This window comes from Vitis riparia, chromosome 18, assembly GCF_004353265.1.
Source record: "Vitis riparia cultivar Riparia Gloire de Montpellier isolate 1030 chromosome 18, EGFV_Vit.rip_1.0, whole genome shotgun sequence".
NCBI classification, from domain to species: Eukaryota; Viridiplantae; Streptophyta; class Magnoliopsida; order Vitales; family Vitaceae; genus Vitis; species Vitis riparia.
In genome coordinates, this window is record NC_048448.1 from 37623382 (window position 1) to 37647620 (window position 24239).

The 24239-nt window shown below is 30.0% G+C and overlaps 2 protein-coding genes across 2 annotated transcripts; both read left to right on the plus strand.

Annotated features, from left to right (window-relative positions):
• The first annotated feature begins 9975 nt into the window (after positions 1-9975).
• On the plus strand, positions 9976-11114 carry LOC117905829 (probable carboxylesterase 18). Its single transcript, XM_034818692.1, has one exon. The coding sequence runs from the start codon at positions 9976-9978 to the stop codon at positions 10972-10974; it is 999 nt and encodes a 332-aa protein (XP_034674583.1). The 3' UTR covers positions 10975-11114.
• An 11422-nt stretch (positions 11115-22536) lies between these two features.
• On the plus strand, positions 22537-23022 carry LOC117905830 (probable sucrose-phosphate synthase 4). The gene is made up of 2 exons (XM_034818694.1): positions 22537-22894; positions 23013-23022. Exons 1-2 carry the CDS (start codon positions 22620-22622, stop codon positions 23020-23022), a joined length of 285 nt encoding a protein of 94 aa, XP_034674585.1. The 5' UTR covers positions 22537-22619.
• Positions 23023-24239: the final 1217 nt, after the last annotated feature.

Consider the following 24239-nt stretch of genomic DNA (forward strand, 5'->3'; position numbering starts at 1 on the left):
TTCTCCTGTGGAGGAGAGAAGTGGAAGAAATGGAAGGCAGTCAGTCTACCAGTCCACAAATCAAACGGATAATGTCTCCCTTATGTCAAAAAAAAAAAAAAAAATCATATTCAATTTAATAATTTAATTTTTACGGGAATATAATTTTGATATATACAAATAAAATGAATCTATTTTGGATTTGATATAGATTAGTATCTCCTACAATCATTTATGAAGAAATAATTTTATCATAAATAAATAAATAAAGGCCTTACAGACGAATCAGCAGCCTTTCCATCTCTGGGAAGGACTTTTAAAACTTTGCCTATTTAAGGAGAATCGGGCCTCATTTGTAAAAACACTTAAATTTTCTCTCCCAAGCCTATGCTCTCCTTTCTCTCTTCTTTCTCTCTCATCATGTAATCCCTTCAAGCCTTCAAGCTTTCTTCAAGCTTTCCTACCCTTATCCATTGTAAGATATTTCTCCTTATGTATAATATAACTATGTTTTGATTACCTCCTATATGGATGGTTTTTAATTATGCTTTGATTTTAATTTTATATTTTTTATTTTGTACCGCATATATGGTCGGTTTTATGTTTTTTATTTTATACCGCCTACATGGTCGGTTTTAAGCTTATCATGAACTAACAAGTTTTTTGGTTCCTTCTCTTTAAATTTCTGGGTGTCTATGGTATCAGAGCCATGGGGAAGGGAAGTTGGGTCTTGTTTTGGGGGTTTTTGGCCTATCCTAGGATAGGTAGCAGTGTGCCTAGGAGCGCGAGCCCTGCCGGTTGAGCCGTTGTTAGCCGTGGATAGGCGTTTGTTAAGCTGTAAGAGGGTTGGGGTGACGTCTCATAAGGTTTGTCAATCTGCTATTAGGCTCTAGATCAAAACCCTAAAATGAGTTCAATTTTCAGAACCATGTCTAGGAGATCCAGCGATTCTCAAGATACTGTTGTAAACAGTGAAGAGATCAATTATCCTAAGATCCAAAATGATTTAGATGATTGGAAGTTACCCAAGGTGTCTAATCAAGAAATTTATAAGAAAGGAACCTTTAAGTTCTTCACAGATTATACCATCAAGACCTCTGAAATGTCAGTCAGCTTAGAACAAGACGACCAAGTCATAAGACTTCTAGATAAAAGATCCATTGAAAAGCATAAGAGAGATGGCTATAATTTCATACACTTTGGTATGATTCAAGTAGCAGCTAAGCCTTTGACAAGATTAAGATTAAACACTTCTATTGTCATGTGTTTAAGGGATAATAGGCATCTCGAATATCGAGATTCTATTATAGGTGCAGTCCAAGCTGGACTGAATGATGGCCCAGTTTATTTCCAGTGCTATCCTAACTTCACAGTTAGAATAAGAGATGCAGACATCTTAGATTCCGTTGTCCTGCATATTAAGACTCATGGCTTTAAGATCAAACCAGGAAACAATCCTGTTTCAATCATAACCAGGTTTGCCTATAAGAGCATGAACACAAGCGTGGGATCTGGAGCTCTTTGCACCAGTCCTAAAGGTGAGACCACTTACTTTCACTCAGATATGCTAGATAAGTCAGATTTCATCATCCCCAAGAAGATCTTGTGGAAAGATGTTGAGTTTCCTGAAAATTGGCATTTTGCTAATGCTGTTCCAGCCATAGCACAGCGTTCTGAAAGTATAAAACAAATTGTTCAATATCCTGATGGAGGAGGAGAACTGGTTTTCTCCAACTCTTTTAGACATTCCAGCAGCCCTAGAGTTTCTGTTTATGAACCCTCTAGAGCTTCAAGCTCTTCCATCCCAGTTAGAACCACTAGGGAAGAAGAAGGTTCCAGCTCAGAAAATCCTAAGAATATTAAGCTAACAGGTGTCAGAAGTCACACCAACGTGGCTAGACCATTTTACACTGAGGAAAATGAGTCTACTCAGGAATTCGAACAGGATGAGTCCCCTGTTATGTCTCCTACCTATTCCCAGATGATTAACACAATAAGCCTAAGTGATGAAGACTTTGAGATCAACAAGGATCTCTTAAGAAAAGACTTCTATTCTGAAGTCAATAAGCAAAGAAATGATTGGTTCTTTAGCGCTGTCCCTAAGGTCATTAGAACCATTTACCAAGAAGAATTCTATGCCTACTTAAGACAAGAAAAGAAAAATATTAAGTTTTGGATTTGGTTTGAACTCTTCAAACAAGAGGAATATCCAGATTATCCTTGTAAGCATAAGAGCACTGAGTCCTTTGAATTTTCTAAGGAATTCCAAGAAAATCCCCAAATCAACCAAGCCTTTGTTGATAGGATTAATCAGAAGATTAAGGATAATCTTGTTGCCCCTTTGACTGTTCAGCCTCATAAGAGAATTAATATGGTTAAAGGAGATATTAGTTCAGAAGAAGAAGCTGATGAACTAATTAAAATGTTTGAGGAACCCCATAATCAAGTTATTCCAAAGGATATTAACAATTTAGAAACCTTTAAGACTAGGAATTACTATCCTAGACCTACATTTCCTGACATGCAGTTTGAAGAAAGAAATCAGTATACTCAAGCCTCATACACCAGTGGTACTATCTATGAATGGAACATAGACGGTATGACCGAGTATAACATACTCACTAAGCTTCAAGAAATGACCATGGTAAGTACAGCCTATAAGTTAAACAATAGACTGCCAGATCATGCTGTAGCTCAAACCATTGTTGCTGGGTTTACAGGTCAGCTTAAGGGTTGGTGGGATAATTATCTCACTTTCGACGATAGAAATAGTATCCTTAAAGCCTATAGGATTAATGAGAATAGTGAAGTTGTTAAGGAAGAAGATGGCCAAGATATAGAGGATGCAGTGGCTACTCTAATCTACTCAATATCCAAGCACTTCATTGGAGATCCTGCAAAAATTAAGGATAAAACTGCAGATCTCTTGACCAACCTTAAGTGTCCTAAGCTTCATGATTTTAGGTGGTATAAGGAAGTCTTCCTAACCAAAGTCATGCTAAGGTCAGATTGTAACCAATCTTTTTGGAAAGAAAAATTCATCTCAGGATTGCCCAAGCTTTTCTCTGAGAGAATTAGGATCAAGATAAGGGAACATTATAATGGTCAAATCCCTTATGATAAGCTAACCTATGGTGAGATTATAAGCATTGTCACAGCTGAAGGGATTAAGTTGTGCAATGACTTCAAGCTTAAGCAACACATGAAGAATGAACAAAAAATCTACAAGAATGAATTTGGATCATTCTGTAGCCAGTTTGGTTTTAGCCAAAAGGAAACTATGCCTCCCTCTAAGCAAAAACCAAGCAGGAAGCCTAGCAAAGATAAGTTTTACCATAGTAAGAGAGGTACCTATGACAACTATAGGATGAATGATACTAAGCAATCAAGGCACGTCCAAAGAAGGGTCAACAAAGATACCCAGAAAAAGGTAGAAACTCCTTTAGATGTCAAGCCAATTATCTGTTTTAAATGTGGCAAAGTTGGCCATTATAAAAAAGATTGTAGAGTTAAACAAAAGATTAATAACTTAAGTGTCTCAGATGACCTAAAAAATATGCTTTGTAAGGTAATGTTAAACTCCACAGATTCTGAATCAAGGACTGATTCAGATAATGAAGATGACATTAATCAACTAGACAGTAGTGGTGAAGTTTCTAGCCAATCTTCTAGTGACCAAGCTGAATGTATTAAAGGTAATTGTAATTGCCGTCCTAAAACTATAAATGTCATAAGCCAAGATCAGGAATTCATCCTAAATACTTTAAGAAAGGTTGAAGATGAAAAGACTAAGCAAAATCTTTATGAAGTTTTTAAAAAATCTGTTGTTAAGGTAGAGGCCAAGAAGACTGTTAATCCTTATAACCTTAATGATATCTTAAACAGGTTTGACCAACAGTCTCCCAAGGAAGTCAACATTAAGGAACTTCATGAAGAAGTTAAGTAGCATAAAAAGGAGATTAAGGAGTTAAGACAATTCATAAGTCTAGGTGTCTCTGATCTCCAAGATCAAATCAATAGAATTGTCAACCAAGGAAACCTCATGGATATTCCAGAATCTTCTCATGTTAATGATAATGAGACAGATAATTTTTTGAATACTGTGAGTAGGGTTATCTTCCAAAGGTGGGAAATCTCCCTTACTATAGTAGTCAAAGATAAATTTGTCTTTGATATTATTGCTTTGATTGATTCAGGAGCAGCTGAAAATTGCCTTCAAGAAAGTCTTGTACCTATTCCTTTATGCGAAGAGACTAGTCAGTCTCTATTTGGAGCCAATGGCAATTAAGTATAAATTAACAGATGTTCATATCCGTAACCATGACATCTGTATTAAGCAAACATTTGTCCTTGTTAAGGATCTTAAGGAAAAAGCCCTCCTAGGAATACCCTTCTTAAGCTCTATTTATCCCTTGTGGGTAGATAACCAAGGTATAAGAACAAAGCTTTTTGATAAGGAAATTCTTTTTGAATTTGCCAATCCTGTTGAAAACATCACTCTTTGTGATCAAGAAATTAATCTTGTTAGAATAGATGATCCACCTAAGATATTAGGTACCCAGTTCATTCATAATCTCATTATAAATGATATTTTAAGCATTCCTTTATGCATTTCAAAATTTCAAACTGATATTTTGAATCAAGGAATTTTAAAAGTTGTTTTCACATCTGAGAAAACAATTAAGTATATAGCTTTTAAGTATAATTCAACTGATTGGATTATTTTAAACCCTAATTTTATTAAAGGAGAAAGTTCCATTCCTAATCACTCAACTCGTGGAATTTGCAGGGTTCATGAGACCATGGCCCCTAAAAAGAATACCCAAGCTCCTAACCAGAAAACCCAATCCAGTCAAGCTCCTTTTCCCCATAAAATGCTATGGAGCCAACAAGTTGAAGAAGAAGAAGCAAGACTTCATTCTTCTAACCCTATGCCTAACAAGATGATGACCTTGTACTATGATCATTCTGATCCAGCTAATCCAGTCAAGGCCACCCAGTACCCAGTTATTTCAGGGTCCCAGACCTTCAAGCAAGTCACTAAGGCTAATCCCTCTCAAAAGGAATTAGCATCAAGCTCCTCTTTTTCAAACAAGCAAATTGTGGTGGTTGCCAACCCCACACCTCTTTCAACAAAATCAAGATATTGGAAAAATGATTTAAATCAAGCTCTTTTGGTTATTGAAAGAGAATTTTTCTCTGAAAACCCCAGAGAGATTGCTGCAAAAGCTTTTCAAGAAAATTTTCATTATCCCTCTGGTGATATTTTAAAAACAAGAGAGTTTCATGAAGCAGTCCTTACAGAAACTGGTTCTGTTAAAATTAAGCATAATGCTGACAAATTCAGCAATATGGGTTTGGCATTCTCCACCTGCCATATCTATAAGATTCTTACTATCAAGCAATGGGGTGGAAATCCTAATCTTTCAAGGGAATTTTCTGAACCATCAAAGCCAAGGTTTTTTAATTATTGGGATTATCAAAAAGCATGGTTTAATGCTTTTCTGATCCAGAATAGGGACTTCCATCATTCATGGATGTTCTATTTTCCATCTAAGAATCAGCTTTCCTCTTTCCCATTTTGGTTTTACAGTTGGTGGACTTATTATGGTCCGACTATTAAGATTCTTCCTAAACCCATCCTGGATGGCTTTGAACTATTCAAAAGTTCTTTTAATATCCCTAGAGAACTTTCAGCTTTTCCCCTTTTACTATTCTTTTTCAGCAGTTTTGGCCTTGCTTGGATAGTCCAGTGGGACTATATTATCATTACAGACGAATCAACAGCCTTTCCATCTCTGGGAAGGACTTTTAAAACTAAATGGTGGGATGCTTTGAAAAATGATGCATCCATTGAGGCAGTCAAGCAGTATTTCCTCAAGAACCCCAAACAAGTCTCAGCCAGTGATGATATGTCTCAGTTTCTCCTCAAAAAGCAACAACTACAAGCCATGCTCGCAGCAGCTAAGACCCCTCAAGATTTCCAGAAAATCCTTGAAGAAGGAAGCTCAAGCTTTTCCCAAGAAAATTCTTATGTAGAGTCTGATGATTCAACAAGCTACCTTCCAGACAATGGTGATGACTGTGAAGGAATCCTTCCTCCAATAAGAAGATCTAAGTAATCATCAGCCTTATGTCTTCCATTAAGAATATTTCAAGCTTTGCAGTTTCTGCACCAAAAGCAGCAAGCATGTGTTCACACAGTTTAAAGAAGCCTGTCAGAAGTCATTTCAGCTGAAAGCAAGATTCCGGGTCAAAAATCAGAAGTTCTACTGTTCACTTTTACTATTCAAGCACTATTCAAGCACGGGTCTACTGTTCATTATTACTATTCAAGATTCCTTTTTGCCTATTTAAGGAGGCTCGGGCCTCATTTGTAAGGACACTTAAATTTTCTCTCCCAAGCTTATGCTCTCCCTTCTCTCTTCTTTCTCTCTCATCATGTAAGCCCTTCAAGCTTTCAAGCTTTCTTCAAGCTTTCCTACCCTCGTCCATTGTAAGATATTTCTCCTTATGTATAATATAAGTATGTTTTGATTACCTCATATATGGATGGTTTTTAATTAAGCTTTGATTTTTATTTTATGTTTTTTATTTTGTACTGCCTACATGGTCGGTTTTATGTTTTTTATTTTATACCGCCTACATGGTCGGTTTTAAGCTTATTATGAACTAACAAGTTTTTGGTTCCTTTTCTTTAAATTTCTGGTTGGATATCTTCTGTATTTTCTAACCCTCTTCTTTGTTTTGAATCATGGCATAATTCCTGTTTTCATTGCATATGACCTTGTCCTGGGTGTCTATATATATATATATATATATATAGGAATTGTATGTTTAAATTATTTTGATTAAAAATAAAAGATTATTTTCTATATTCTAAATTTTAACTAGACAAATATATATATCTTGCATTAACTTTGTTCCAATTTTCTTATATTAAAAAAGTGTAAGAAATGTTTTTATGGCTGCTTCAATATTTAAAAATTTGACATCTTAATATTTAAGAAATTTATCAAGTAGAATTTAACTCAAAATATTTTATTAAACTCATTATAAATTATTCCATATTTTTTTAATTTTTCCATTCCAAAGCAAAATTTAAAAAAAAAAAAATTAACGAAAAGTTAATTAGCTATTCTACATTTATCTTTTTTTACTTAAAAATTGTTGGAAACTATCTCAATCTCTTAATTAGAGTATATTTCTTTTTACAAAATTATTCTCTCATCAGAATGTGATAGAAGAAATGAGAGGATCATAGTGCAGGATAAGACTGTGGTGCATAAAGCAAACCATGGCACATTAGGTGAGCGACATGCACAAGGAAACCATATATCATATAGAGGTGAAAAATTAACTTACTAGAATTTGATTCAAGGTGGAAAGTGTTATGAAGTATTACAAATTCCTAATTCAAATATATTTCTTTTTGGGTAAGGAATGTTATATAGACTATTTCTTAAGTTCATATATGATTGTAATTAGATTCTTTATATAATATCCTAGGTCATGATGGGAAAAAGTTGTGAGAAAGATATAAACTTGGAAAGAGTATCCATATAGGATAGAGGACTAAGGAAGATGAAGATACATCTTATGGAGTAAGTAGGTTTGAGATTAAGGATGTAGATGTGAGAAATAGTGAGAAACTGATTAGAGCAAAAGGACACATGATTTAGGATGAAGATGCAAAGACCGGAGAAACATGAGATGTTTTATGACCCAATGTTAATATATTTGTTTCTATATATCCTCAATAATATTCTCCATCATATAGTGGAATATTATCTCTCATCCATGAAGGTAGATGTGGTAGAACTATGTTAAAACCTCACATACTTTTATGTGTTGATGATTTTATTTTTATGTTTGCATTAAAGATTTCACATGTACAATAAGTTGTAAAGAGCCTTAGTTGAAGATATCCATAAGAGCTTTGGTTAAAAAAGTTAAAAAAAACCTTGATTAAAAATGTTTGAAAGAGTCTTGGTTGAATATGTTTGGATAAGCCTTGTTTAAAGATTTCAAGAAGAGCAAAGAAGAACATAACCTACAAGAGAATTGGAAAATGAATTTTTTGTTAAGGTAGAGTTAATTATTCTGTCTTTATAAAGTGATACAAGAAATGAAAGAAAAGTGGTGCACGACATGACTATGGTGTATGAAATGAACCATGACACATGATGAGATTGAATGTGCATAAGGAAACCGCATATCATGGAGAGGTGAAAGATTGGCCTAATGAATGAGTTTAAAGTAATAAATAAAAATAATTTATTGACTTTAAATTTATTTTTTATTTTCCTCCATTTTTTTCTACTTTTCTACTATATTTTCTTTCCATTGTATTTTCCTTTAAATTTTATGAGAACGGAACATAGCCTTATAAAAAACACTTTTATTAAAAACATTTTGAATAAAACACTCTCAAACACATTATTAACATATCTAACGACTTAAATCAAATTATTAAATCAATATCAAGTTAATTTATCAAAGTAGTAAATACATTTTAATCACAATTCCTTTAAAAAATAATAACAATGATTTCTAAAAGATTATTTATTACGAAAAACGAGAATAAACAATAGGAAAAACAAAATAAGAATACATAGATTTACGTGGAAAACCTTTGATAGGAAAAATCACGGGTAGAGGAGAAGAATATTTATTATGTCAAAAATTGTTACAAGAGGGGAAAAATGTGAGCGGCTATTGCATAGACGTAAATATATATATATATATCCCACTTGTAATATATATTAATAAAAAGTAATTAACAAAGCATGTCCATTTTGTTACCGCCACGGACTTCAAAAATTTTTTTCCACTCACCAAACTCTAACATTATTAAATATCTAATTTATAAAAGAAATATTTTCAACAATAAAAAATACTTTCCGTCCTCTCAAAATCACTCATATGGACCCAACCCAAATATATATAGACATAGGTGGATGATTATGGGGTGGCACTAATTTAGTTAATTTGGGATTGTGGAACATAGTGCCGGCCTCTTGTTTGTGAATTTGGCCTACTCTCCTATATTTCTAAGAAGTTTATTAGTGGAAACTTCTCCATTAATTTCTTAAATTCATCGCTAATTTTAATTTTTATAAATGATGATGGGTGAATATTTTGGTTAGCAACTATATGTATAAAATTGATCACAAAAAATAAATAAATAACCGACCCAATAATTTAATTCAAGAATTTAAACCCTTATAGTAAACCCTAATAAATTATTTTATTTCAATTGGGTAAGGTATAAAGTTTTTTTTTCCCAAATATTTTAATTTTAACTTAGCATAAATGGAATCAGTTTTGAAATTTTATAGGCTTTATATCAAAAACATATTTTATTATATTTTGTTACTAATTCATTTCTTGACAACCTATTCAAATAAAAAATAATTTTATTTTCTTCAAAATTTATCTATCGTTTATAAATACCAACTTATAAAGTTCAGTATTTTTCCTTTTATCAAATAAAAAAAGGTTATCCAATTAAAAAATTATTAAAAAACCCAATTTTAGAAATCTAAGACTTCAATCATTTTTAGTCTTATTTTAATAAAAATACCTTCATTGTTTTCTCGTAAAAATAACTGTTTCTTTTAAAACATATTATAAATACTTTAAATGGTTAAGAATATTTATGTTAAAAATTAATTACTCTTTAAAATATAAGAATTATTTGTATTTTAATGGATTAATTTAATAAAAAATAAAAATAATAATAACTTAAAAAGAAGCAATTGATGACAAGAATCTCTTAGTAGAGTATCATTGTTATCCTCATCTCCTACTAAGCTCTCTTATACTAATAATAAGAATTATTACAATAATGTTATTAATTATTAAATAATTATCATTTATAATTATAAAATGATAATAATATTATAACTATTTTTTGTTGTTAATATTATGAGACCACATGCCGTCTTTACATTATTACCTTTGATTTTTCCCTCCAACATTGCATAGACTGAGATGGCCGGCAGCGAAGTCCGTACATCACCGGAGTTACCTTTGAAGCTCCGGCTGTCCCTCGCCATATTCTCCGCCGTGTCCAAAGTCTCTCTTCGCCGCAACGGTACCGTCAACCGCTGCCTCATGAGCCTTGTTGACTTTAAATCCTCTACCAATAAGAAACCCATCAAGGGCGTCACCACCTCCGACACGACCGTCGATTCCTCCCGCAACATCTGGTTCCGCGCCTACCGGCCTCGCGAGGCCGCCTCCGGAGAGAACCTCCCCGTGATCGTCTACTTCCATGGCGGCGGTTTCGCGTTACTCGCTGCCAACTCGAAGCCGTACAACGACCTCTGCCTCAGGCTTTCCCGAAAACTCCCCGCCATCGTAGTCTCGGTCAACTACCGCCTCTCGCCGGACCACCGCTACCCATCCCAATACGACGATGGCTTCGACGCCCTTAAATTTCTCGACGACAACCCTCCCGCAAACTCCGATCTCACCCGGTGCTTCATCGCTGGAGACAGCGCTGGCGGCAACCTCGCCCACCACGTCACAGCCAGAGCCGGCGAGTTCGAATTTCGGAACTTGAAAATCCTCGGACTCATACCGATACAACCCTTTTTCGGCGGCGAAGAGAGAACCGAATCGGAAACCCAACTAGCCAGAGCTCCGGTTCTTTCAATGAAGCTCACTGACTGGTACTGGAGGGCGTTTTTGCCGGAGGGGTCGGACAGAGACCATGCGGCGGCGAATGTATTCGGGCCGAAATCGAGCGGCATATCGGGGGTGAAGTTTCCGAAAAGTTTGGTGTTTATAGGAGGTTTCGATCCGTTAAAAGAGTGGCAGAAGAGGTATTGTGAAGGACTAAAGATGAGTGGGAATGAAGTGAAGGTGGTGGAATATGGAAATGGGATTCATGGGTTTTATGTATTTCCGGAGCTGCCGGAGAGTGGCTTGATGGTGGAGGAGGTGAGGGAGTTTATGAAGGAGAGAACAGGATTTGGGGATCAGTGACTTAAGTTAGCAATCGAAGGGAGGAGGAGCTATGGTTGTTTTTGCTTTCTTTTTCATTTTTTTTTTTTTTTTTTCATTTTCAAGCATGCATGGAGGTGTTGGGTGAATTATGGTTTTTTCTAATTGATGAATAAAAGAAAGTGATTGGAAAAGGGAATATGGAAGATTCAATCAATAATGCAGAGGTCATGAAATTAATCAAAGGTAGCACCTTTTCGGACCCTATATGTTGAATTTGTACGTAGTATTCCAGTGGCCCCAAAGTCGGCCCGACCTCTTAACTCTGGACTCATTAGCAGCTCGAGCCAAGCCCAGCTCTAAAGGGCGGAGCATGGCCTAGATCGAGAGGCCTAAGCGCAAACTCAGCCTAGGCAGCCCCTCTGGGCCCTTGTATCCAAACAATTCAAATGGAAAATTTGATGGTAAAAAGCTTTCATTGCTGCATTGAATCTATTTGGGAGTACTTCTGTTGAAGCGACTCCATTAGAAACACTTTTAAAGGAAATCGCTTAGAACTCATCCGAGAGTTATTACAATTAATACGTTTTTTTTTACTAGCCGTTCCATTGAAAATGTTTTAAAGAAAATCGCTTAGTTTAAATATAAATCTTTTAAAAAAATGATTTAACACTATTTTTGGTAGGAGTATAGCTTAAAAAAATGCCTTAATAGTATTTTTTGGTAGGGATGCAACTTAGATGGGTTGACTTGACTTAACCTAATGTTTGAGTAGACTCGTGCAATTATTTTTAATATTCGAGTTGGGTTTAAGTTAAGTTTTATCAACCCGAAATTATTTTGAGTTGAGCTCATGTCAAAGTTCAAACAACCCAAACTTAACTTAAACCCTATTATAATGTATATTATCCTGTGTAATAATAATATTTATTATCTTTTTAGATTTTCACCAAAAAATAAAAATTAAATCAAACCATAATTATACCATATGCCTTTTCATTTTATTTAGAAAGATATATAAATTTATTTTTATGTTTTTTGGTTACAATCTTAAAATTTTATTCAATTTACAATTTAAATTTTGTTAAAAAATATAGATTTAAAATTTTTTTTTTTATAAATATTATAAACGAAATTTGAATCATACAACCTTCTCAACTCAACTTGACATTAAAAAAAAAAAAAATTGGATTGAGTATTTCAAACTAAATTGATTGTTTCTTAATTTGAGTTTGACTCAAGTTACTCATGTTGTGATTGAACAAAACTTTCCAAGTGCATCCACCAAGAATCGAATTTAGGAATTTTCCCCTTTATTAGGTTGGACGCTTTAACCATTCAACCATGAATGCAACGAGACTCACCGAGTGAACTAGGTTTTGGTATTCCTTTTAAAGTATCTATTTCTTTGGGAGAATTATGTTTTGGGGGTAGATGAGCCCAAAAATTAACAAAAGGTTCATATAACTCTTCAAATTGAGTTGAAGGATATGAAATAGTAACAGACAAATATACCATTTAAGAACACATATAAAATATTTTATAAAATTAAGTTAAATAATTTTTTTTCAATAATTTTTTTTCAAAAATACTAAATTAAATAAAAATGGTTTTCAAAAATATTAAATTAAATAATTTTTTTTTCAAAAATATTAAATTAAATAATTTTTTAAATATTAAATTAAATAAATTTATTTTTAAAAAATATTAAATTAAATAAAAGTATTTTTAAAAAATATTAAATTACATAAAAGTATGTTTTAAAAATATTAAATTAAATAAAAAATATTTAAAAAAATATTAAATTAAATAAAAGTATTTTTCAAAAATATTAATTTTTTTCTCAAAATCAACAAAGGCATTTTTGGAAATACTGAAGGATAATATCCTTCAACTCAATTTCCATACTTTCATTGAGTCTTGGGCTCAATTTGGAGAGTTACATGGACCTTTTATTAATTTGGGGGCCATCTACCCCTAAAACATAATTCTCCCTATTTCTTTTGTTAAATGATATTTGAGAAAAGAGGGAATAGGAAGACGTGTTTCTAGAATGAACAAGATAGGGGTTGAGAAGGGGGAGTTAGTAGAGTTAGACTAGATTGGAATGAGCATAAGAACTTGTTTTGATGTATGAGATTGACTAATGCTCTCAAGTTGATGCAATGCATTCCACTAATTGACTTGATAATCGATCAATCCAACCTAATTTTTGATGATGTATTTTACGAGAAAAAAATATTTTTGGAAAAATAATTTACTAGGTGATTATTTAGGAATTACTTCTATATTTCTTAAAGTAATTTTCAAAAATCCATGAAACACCTAATTTTTATAAGAAAATACTTTCAAACACAATGAAGCATTTCCAAAATAATTTCAATAAATTTAATAAATTTTATAGAAAAAAAATCTTAATCTTTCTAAATAATAAAATAAATTTTAGGATTTTTTTCAAACAACTAATGTAAATAAGTTGTGAGTGGTGAAGCTTTTTATTGAAAAAAAAAAATCTATTATCAATATCATTGTAAATTCATCTTTGTTATCTATGAAACCCACCATTTTGAAAAATTATTTTAACATCCCATAACCATACACATACTCTCAATAGTCTTTAGATGCTTTCATACTTTCAATTAATTTAGCTATTTTCAATTAAAATTAGTTATCAACTAGAGACCATACAAAAAACTTCCTCCAATTTTATTTTTATTTTTTTTTTAAAATAATTATGGAGGGTAATACTTTGATTGAAAAACATGTTAGTATTTCTATGAAACTATAACTTGAAGATAAAGTTTTACATGTCAACTTTAATGAAAACATAGCACCCTACAAATTAAAGATAAGCTTCATATGGGAAAAAGCTTGTGCTCCATGTCAATCATACAGGTACCCCCCAAGCTTTTTCAGACAAAGTCCATCATATTTGTGATTCACCATCAACAAAATTATTCCAATTCTTCCAGGATTTCAGACCAAATCAATGTTCCATGTATTGAAATGACACTCAAGAATTCAATTTCAGGCATATTCTTGATTCTTGAAGTACAAATCAATGGAATATATGCTCCAATATATCAGAGATTCTGCAGGTAGTACTTATAGATTTAATTAGTCTCTTTATTAGAGGTCAACTTCAAATGCTGCCTTTGTATTAGTATGATCTTATTAATATTTTGTCACACATTATATTTTAATTTTATTCCTTGGCCTATGGCATATAATCATGTTGTGACTTCCCATTATATTCCCTTTCTTTATACTATTTATGTTTTTTCTTTGTTCTTTTTATTTTTATTTTTTATTTTTATTTTTTTAACAAATGGGTTCAAAATTATTCTCTAATTATTCATTTTTTTAAATAAATTTTGGTTCCTAGGTTTGTTTGGTTGTTAACATAGATTATTATGCTTGCAAAATATGTTTTAAGGTTAGAAATTTCCATGGATGAATAAGAACAGTAAAAATAGTAGCATCATATTTTGTTGTCGTTATTATTACTATTATTATTATATCTATGAATTATTTAAACTAAGCTTGAACTTTAACCATAAGTTAAAAAATTTAGATTCTATTTAGAAAATATTTTCAAAAATAATTTTATATATAATTTTTAGAATAGTTTTTGAAAATTGTTTTATGATATTTTGTAAAACAAAAATCACTTTGAGAATTTGAAATGTTCTTAATATGTTTTGAATATGTTTTAAAAAATAATTTTTCTGATTTTTAACTATATTTAAATTGTTTTAAAAAAAACAATTTGAAATGAAAATTGTTTTAACTATTTTTCATATATGTATAATTATATTTAAAAATAACCTTTAGAAAATAAGTAAAATCAATTTAAAATATTTTATAAAGACACTCTTTTTTTATTTTTAAGAAGAAGAAATAGTTTCTATTTTTTTTTATTGTCAAACCTGTTTTATTATTATTATTCTTATTATTTTGAAGAATAGTTTTAAAAAACAGTTATCAAACAAGATTTTAAGATTTAATTAGATTTATATCACATAAGTATAAGAAAAAAAATTATAAATTATATTCTTCCATTTTTCCTTTTTCCTCCTTTTTCTCCCTTATACCTTCCATAGTCTAAATAAAGTCCCATAATTTGTCCTTGAAAATTTCAAAGCCAATGCTCCAACTTGAATTATTGTAATGTATTTGCATAGTCATTTTTAGGGGTTTTTTTTAATACTTTTTTGTGTCATTAATTACATGTCACAATACATTTAATTTTTTAAACTAAGATAACATAATGTTTAGTATCTTAAGTTTGAGTGAATGTACATCTAATTAAGTTGATGATTAGTGAATAACACACATGATCTCTCTCTCCACTTTGCCAGCTTCTTGGAGATTCTAAAACCCTTGGAATGAGCAAATTATTGTATAGATGTTTCATACATTCTTTAAAAATATGCCTTTTATATGCTTTTTTTTTCCACCCAAATTCTTGTACATTGAATTATATGTTCCCAAGCCAAACTTCAACCTCAAATTGTCACCTTAACTTATATCTATCTTTCCATGAAATACTACCGTCCAAATTTTTTGACCTAATTGTTTCTAGAACCAAGCTATTGGATTGGAATCAAGCATTTGTTCTTATTCCTTTCTCATAGACAAATAAGTTAGTCTGCATTAGGCCACTAACTCTTACCACATTTTTAGCCTTTGTGAGACAACTACAATACTAATTTTTTTAACATTAGTTTGCAGGATTCATCATCAATGAACAATTTATTACTAGATTTGAAAATTTTGATGGTACTTCTTAAAAGATTCGAGTGTTTAAAACTAAGGATTAGTTTCAATCAAGCCTCTTGAGATTTTGTAAAATAACTACTACTGATTTCAAATTTTGTCTGTAAACATATAATATATATATATATATATATATAAATTTATTTCATTTATAAAAATTTTTCGTAAAGAAATTTTAGATAAACATGTTTAATAATTTTCTAAAAAAAATAATTTTTTTAGAAAAGAAATTTTATTTAAAAAAATAAATTTATATATGAAATAATATTTTAGGATGCTACCTGAAGAAGGTGTATTTACACTAAACCTCATAATCTATTAGGGTGCCACTTGAGGAACTTTAAAATCAATGGTGGATTAGTGCATTTACACTAAAGCTTTGAGATTGAAAATAAAATTAATCCTAAAAATTACTTTACACAATGTGTTTCATAGTGTTATATCTTAACCCAATCATGTTGAAACTGAAAAAGTAATTTAGATGTTCTATTCAAAATGCTTTTAATGTAAATATTATTCTCTACAAATATTGCTTAGAAAATTACCTATTAATCGTTTCTCTAAGAAATATTACAAGTGATTTTTAAATTTTTAAAAAGTGTTTTTTAATTTTATCCAACACTTGATTTTTTTCAAGAATATTTTTTATATTAGAAGTGCTTTTCAAAAGACTATCAAATGAATTCTTAGAGTTCGTTTGACAGTAATTCTAGAAAACATTTTTAGCCTAATAAATATTTAAAAAAAAATTTAGGTATTTGATAAAATTTTAAAAATTACTTGTAATATTTAAAAATCACTTATAATGTTCTTTTTTTAATAGAAATACTTGATAAGAAATTATTTTAAAAATACTTTGAGAAAAAATACTTCCAATATAAACACTATTAAACACATTCTTAATCATATTTAAAAAATATTTTATATATATAGCTTAACTATTAAAGATTTGATGTTTAGTAGATGCTTGGAAGATCCATATATTTCCCTATTTTGAAAGACATTTGTCAAATTGAAAGAACTTACTATATAAAGTGTAAGGCATAAAGGGTGGTGTCTCCATGAACATAGGTTCTCCATATGCAAGTGGCCCACTCACTCATTTACAACAACTTCTCTATTGGGTGCCACCAGACAGTCTTCACATGTATGCCGTTTTGCAATAGTCTATTGCTCTAAAATTCTCTCACACACTTCAACTAAAGGTTCTCCAGGCTACGTTTCCAACCTCAAAAGCCCTCAAGTTAAAAAAAATATAACATTTTCTTTAATTTCATGTTTGGTGTCATGGAAAAAATATGGAAACAGTTTTTTATGCTTAAATATAGAAAACAATGTATTTTGAGAGTAATTCTTTTATTTGTTTTTATTTATTTTTTAAGGATTATTTTTAAAAATAATTATGAAAATATAAAAAATAAAATATTATAGATAAAAATTATTTTTAAAATATATTTAAAAACATAAAAAAATAAGTTAAGAACATTTTATGTCTCCAAGTAAACATTTGTTTCATAAAACATGAAAACAATTTTTAAAAATTGTTCTTAAAAACATTTTTTTTAAACTATTTGTTAAAATACTTCCAAAACAGAACTTATATTTTTTAATAAATTATTTGTTAATCTTTATATAGGTAATTGTTTTTTAAAACACTTTTCAAACAACATGTATATTTTTTAACCTTTTTATAAACAATTAAATAAGAGAGAATTTTATAGATGTTTTTTACTTTTTATTTTATATATTTTCTTGATTTTGTTGCCTCAAATTTATAAAACCAAACATAATCTAAGGTTATTTTTGGTTCTTGGATAGTTATAAGGAAAGAAAAAAAATGGTAAAATAAATAATTTTATCATATTTGATTATTTTATGAAAATATAAAATATAAAATAAAAAAATTATAATTAATTAGAAACTTATGTATTTTAAGATTATTTAATTTTATATTAAATAGTTAAAATAAATGAAATGAATTTAAAATATTATATAAAAATAATTTATCGATTTTGAATCTATTTTTTATTTTCATTCTACTTTTCTTTTTATTTTCCTTTTCTTACATTTTCCCTCAACTTTCTTATTAACCAAACATATCGTTAGAGCGTCTCTCCTCATGGGGTAGGTATATATATCTGTTAGGGAATTTTTTGGCATATGTTTTGGGGTCCATATGGGTTCCTAATTATATATGTGCATAGGAATCAGATTATACCTAAGTTTAAACCCTTGGTCATTTTTTTTCCTTAAAATTTATTCTTAGTTACTCTAGAAATCTTGTGACACTTCAGAAAGGCCACTTTTGAAGCCATACTTTATTCAATTAATCTCCAGTCGCTTTCTGCCCCTATTGAAATCAATGCTTCCTAGTGATTCCATAATATATCATTTAGTATAATAATATTAAGTATTCCTAGATCATAAGAGAGAAGGAAATAGCTTTCTATATAATTTTTTGGGTCTGTTTTTTTTTTTTTTTTTTTTTACAAAATAAATAAATAAAAATATCCATCTTTGACCTGACACTCATTCAATTATATAATAATAATAATAATAATAATAATAATAGAAAGTAATGCATGGATTGTGAGCCTAGGGGCTTTTTATTGTATTATAAAAAATAATTCTAAAATTACTACATTTTTTAATTTCAAGTATAACTCGTTTTTTGAAAAAATTAGTTTAGCGTAAAAGTAACATGTTTTTAAAAGGCAAATTCGTAAAAAATGAATTCGATTTTTTCAAAGACAAATTTAATACAAAAATTGAACTCGTTTATTTAAAAGATGAGTTCAATAAAAAAAGTAAATTCGTCTTTTAAAAAGATAAGTTTAATGTAAAAATATAACAAATTGTGAAAAATATTATATTTTTATATTTATTTGTTTAAATAACTATTTTTTAAATAATACTTACAAAGAAAAAAAAATCCCAAATCAAGTGGTTGTAGTGTCAAAAAGGTGGCAAAGAACATGGAAAAGAAAAGGGGTTTGAATGACCACAAAATATGATGATAAGAGTCTATACCAAATTGGATATTCCTTGAAATATCCATTGTGTTCGCCCTCCCTCAATTCATCCCCATTCTGAATGATGCCTACTTCATTTTCTATGTGCACACCCCATGATGTAATCCTCCCAACCCACCATGTCCATAAACCAAAATCTCTCACCATAGCCTTTGATTTTCTCTTGTTTTTATCCAACCTCTTTCCTTAGATTCATTTCTTCTATCTCTTCTATATAATCCTTTTGAAAGAATGTGTACGTTTTCGTAGTTTAATTACCCACATGGTTTGCCTTTCGGCATTTGATGCCAAAACAAAAAATAATAATAGTAATAAATCCAAATAGATTTTCTTTTTTCAAATTAAGTTCTACTTTTAGATATTTGTGACCGGTGGTAAAAACTAGTCTGAACCCCCATTTCTTCTCTCTTTTTTAATTTAGTTTTTAGAAAAATTTTAAATTATCAAAAAGGTATTTACTAAATTTTACATTTGGGTTATTAAAGCCATGATAAAATCTAGACTATAGTATAAGAGCATGAACAATAAGATTATTAGGCATAAATAATATGACGAACAAAGAAATGAAACCAAAATATATATGTGGTATGACCAAATTGATTACACCTTTCCATGCACATCAATTTAGTATTGTGATCGAATTTCTTTTTAATGTTTTAATTAAAAAAATGTGAAGAAGAAGATGAGAGAAACAAAAAAGGAAAACTAAGAACATGTGAGTTGAGTACGATTTTGATGGAAATTCGGGAAAAAAAGAAAGATATTTTAATCCATCCACATAACCTTTTATTTGAAGAAAAAAAAAAAAAAGAGATGAAAATAAGCAAGAATAAAGAAGGATTATACGTGTCTAATTAACATTTTCCCTTTTAATTTATCATTTTCTTTCTTTCCCTTAGATTCTTTTCTTCTATCTTCTCTAGATAATCATTATTGGCAAAACCTTTATTTTATTTTATTTTTTTCCTTGACCTGTCATAATCACCCAAATGGGTTGTTCTTGTGATGCCTTGTAGGTATCTGATTCCAACAATAAATAAATAAATAACAATAATAATGAATAATGTAGAGGTTATTCAACCATGGTCCATGGATGGTGATGGGGCCTTCCTACTGCCGTTTGAGTGAGTCTTTTTCTTTCTTTCTTTCTTTCTTTTGGCTGGAGCATTGCATTATTTGGCGAATGTGAATGGCCACAAGCATGTCATGTTTGAAAGCAAATTGGTATACTTCAAACACAAGCCATACATATTCAATGGAAGGATACTAGAATATCATGCTAAACAAATTCTATTCACTCTCCATGCCAAATTCTATAAGCCCCTTTGGAATTTGGAAAGTTTGAGGGAAGCAAAAGAGAAAAAAGAAATTAAAAATTTATTTAATATACAATTGAAGCTTGAACATTTTTTTAAAATAATTTTATTATATTTTATTATTATTATTATTATTTTTTTTGTATTTTTAAAGACAGATCAAATTAGAGAATTTGAAGATCTATTCATTTGTTCGATTTTTTTGTTCTTTTTTAATACTTTTCACATAAATCACTAAAACCAAACCCGGTATTAATGAATGGGGTTTTCGTTCAAATAAAAGAAAACTTCAATGTCAAGTTCATCCCATAAATTAACATACATTTTTTGCTATATAATTTATGGATTTTTACAGCTAAGATTTGTGAAATTAGTTGCAAGTCCCCATAATGTGAAATGACACTCTTCTTGATTGGTAACAACTAATAGTTGCCATGATGGTAGGGAAAAATGATCATAGAAGAATGGAACCAACTTGGCAAGAAAATGAGTTGTCCTCTTATGAATATTGGGACAAGAATAGTTAATGAATGTGTTTTTGTATGCATCATGCAAGCACTTGCAAAACTATGAAAAGTAGAAAAAACAAAACAATACTTTAAGAAAAGTACTAAAAGGACCCTCCTCTTCTAGTTAAAATTACATATTCCTTTTGATGTAGACTTAAGCCCATGAAAATGAATGTGCAAATGATACCATAGATTCCAATGAACCATTGATGTAATGTTTATTCACATTATATATATATATATATATTTAAAAAAAAATAAAATTGGTTTCGTTGTGTATATTTTCTTTTATTGATTTAGCTTTTTTAAAAAATCTAAAACCGAATAAAATATTGATAAATAAAATGAATGAAGATTGTATTGATATGAATTTGCTTCTTTGTTAGAGCTCTTTATGATCTTTATACATTTCATCCGTTTATGAGAAATTATCTTTTGCTAAGGAAAAATAATCTCATTATTATTGATCAATTAAACCATTAAAAAGGAAAAAGAAAAAGAAAAAGAAAAAAAGGGAAAAAAAAAAACAAAAAGAAAAGATACATCTCCATGTACAACCGAAAGGTGCTCTCAATTAGTTATTGTTGTTGGAGGATGGGCCCATCTATCATGGGCTCTCCCACAAGTGAAAATGTCTTCTTACATTTTTTTGTTGTCACCTCCAATTTTTCCATAATTTAAACTTGAGACTTTTGAATTTTTATAGACAATTGTTGTTCTTTGAGATCATATATAGTTATCGTTTGGAGTTTGAAGAAATTCAAAAGCAAAGAAAATTGGGTTTTAGGGGCTTGAAAAGGCATAAAAGCTTGTTATTTTCATTGAAATGCATTGTAGCATACCAAAAAAAAAAAAAAAAAAAAACTAATTTGAAGATTTTTAAAAGCAATTATAAAAACCAACTTTTAAGAATAATTTTTAAACTGTATTTTAATAGAGCTTAAAATATTTTTAATATAAATATTTTTAAATATTTTTAAAAATAATTTTTATATATAATATTTATTTTTAATCATATTTATATAATTATTTAAAAATATCATAAAAAATAAGTTAAAATAATTAAAAACAAATAAAGTGTTATATGAACATACCATAATTTCTGTTTTCTAGTTGTTAATAATATTTTCCTATCTTTTTTTTTTAATTCCGAAGGATAGAAATTGTTCCCATAAATAGTTACTAGGTTAATTTTTATTTATTATTATTTATTATTTATTTATTTTATCTAAACTATTAATCAATTTCATTGTTTTATTGTTCATTTTTTTTAAGTTAAAATATATTTCAAATATTCAAATTTTAACTTCCATTTAAAATCTTCATCTCAATGATACTTTTATATCAATTTTTAGTTAAATTTAAGGTAAATTTAAACATATTCAGACTAAAAAATAATTAAAAAAAATAGAATACACCACGGAAAAATTGTTTTTATTCTTCTATTCTCATCCAAGGATATCCCAAAGAATATATAACACTACAATGCCATGTCTAACACCACCAAAAAAACAATGACACTATTATTACTTTGTTGCGCATACAAATCACTGGTGTCAAACCACAAAAATTTTGAACACACTTAATACACAGAATATTCCATATTAGCTTTATTATTATTATTGTTATTATAAAATATAAGAGGCTAACCCTTCTCCACCACATGAACCGTTCAATGTGTTTAATTAATTTTGCCCTTTATTTTTTTGAAAAGTTGTTCAAATAATTTTTTTTTCTTAAAAAGAAAGGTATGGTGGGTGGTGGAGGCTATTAGAAGAATAAGGTGTCTTGTAGAGAATAATACAAGAATAAGGATGTTTGAGTAATATGCTCTACAAGGGAGGAAAAAAAATGATGAGACAGAGAACCAAAGCAACCCAATCCAAGTTATTTAATCTCTTCACATCTTAAGTCAATTTTTTTCACAATATATAGTAAAATAGACATTTCAAGCCTTATAAAGAGCCAACGCTCTCTTCTACCTCTCTTGAAAGCACTGCAGACTCTCAAAGCCACTCTTTCTCACCAAGAAGCAGAGAAGGGGTGGGAAAATGGCTGGAAATGAATGGATTAACGGGTACTTGGAAGCGATATTGGATGCCGGAAGTAGCAGAAATGGGCTGAGAGTTGTTGAAGATGGTGATGAGAAGAGCAACAGCAAGAATAATGGTAGTAGGAGGAGAAGATTTGTTGAGGGGAAGGTGAGAATTGGAAGGTTGGAAGAGAAGGAGAAGGAGAAGGAGGAGGTGTTTAATCCCACCAAGTACTTTGTAGAAGAAGTTGTTAATAGCTTTGATGAATCTGATCTCCAAGGACATGGATTAAGGTTTGCTCCTTGCTTCTCCTCTCACCTATTTTTTCAATTCCATAATCCTTTGTTGGTTTTTTTTTTTCTAACTGTTTTTTTTCTTCCCTATTTTTCCTTTCCTTTTTAATAATTGAAGTTTGATGTGATATAACTTTTTTCAAAATTAAGAATACTTATTCATGATACTTTATTAGAAAGTCACTTAAGAGAATCTAACCAAAATATTTTACTAATTTTATGGAATTTAGTATATATATATATATTTTTTATTAAAACATAATAAGAGAATAGAAAAAAAAATTAATAGACATGGATATAATCTTTCATAAAATCAAGAATATTTATACATTGTATTATATCGTTAAGGTCGAAGCTTTGACATTAATCATTTGATTTTTGTTGAACTCAAAATCATCCTTAATGAAGTGTTTGTATGTTAAGTTATATTGACTTTAATCCCTTAATTTGTAGACAAATTATGGGTGGGTTGTTTTCAAGCCAAAGATGGTTAAAATGCAATGGAGAGAATCCATAGCTTTGCATCACCATGTTTGTCCCCACTCTCCACCACTATCACGACCCTTAGATTCTTTCATTCATCAAAGTAAAATATATGTTAATTTAAATTTATGGTACTAAAAAAGAAGATACTTATATCAAGATATTTAGCACCTTGTAAAGTGACCTACACTGTCTTCAAGTGAGAATACATACACGTAGAATTTGGTTACAGTTGTTATGAGATTGCATGGGCATCATATCTTCTCCTTTATTCAAAACAAACTCAACTTTCTTATCCTTAAAAGTGTCTCATCCCATCTAAAGTAAATAATTATGCATACCCCCCACCACCCCACAAAAAAAAAGAAAAAAAGAAAAATATATGATATACATAAAGGTTATAGTGAGGTTGATGTAAAGCTTGTCCTTTTTTGACCCAGAAAAGAATCTGTTTTTTTATAATTAAGTATATTTTTTATATTTGTGTTATTGAATAAAACAGTTAAAAAGTACTTCATTCCAAAAGAGTAAACATAATCTGCTGAAAATTTATTGAGGGGGAAAGAGTAAGAGGTTTATTTCAAGTCAGGTCATTTCCTTTTATAGGAAAGTTGGGGGTCTAAAACATTTATCTATACCTATTCTAAGTTTTGGCAGTAGAAAGATTCTAAATAAACAAATTGTGATTTAGGGTTATGCTTTATAGCACAAATTTCATAACAAAATGTGTTTGAACATGGACTCATGGAAAATTGACAAGGAAGGGAAAGAAACATCAATAATAGAGATGGGAGTTGTATCATCCAGGATTTTTTTCTTCTTTTTTGGTTTGGGGTGGGGGGTGGATTTTGATGTTATTAAG

Coding starts and splice junctions, on each gene's coding strand:
- LOC117905830 (XM_034818694.1), top strand. CDS start 22,620: ATGGCTGGAAATGAATGGATTAACGGGTACTTGGAAGCGATATTGGAT.
- LOC117905829 (XM_034818692.1), top strand. CDS start 9,976: ATGGCCGGCAGCGAAGTCCGTACATCACCGGAGTTACCTTTGAAGCTC.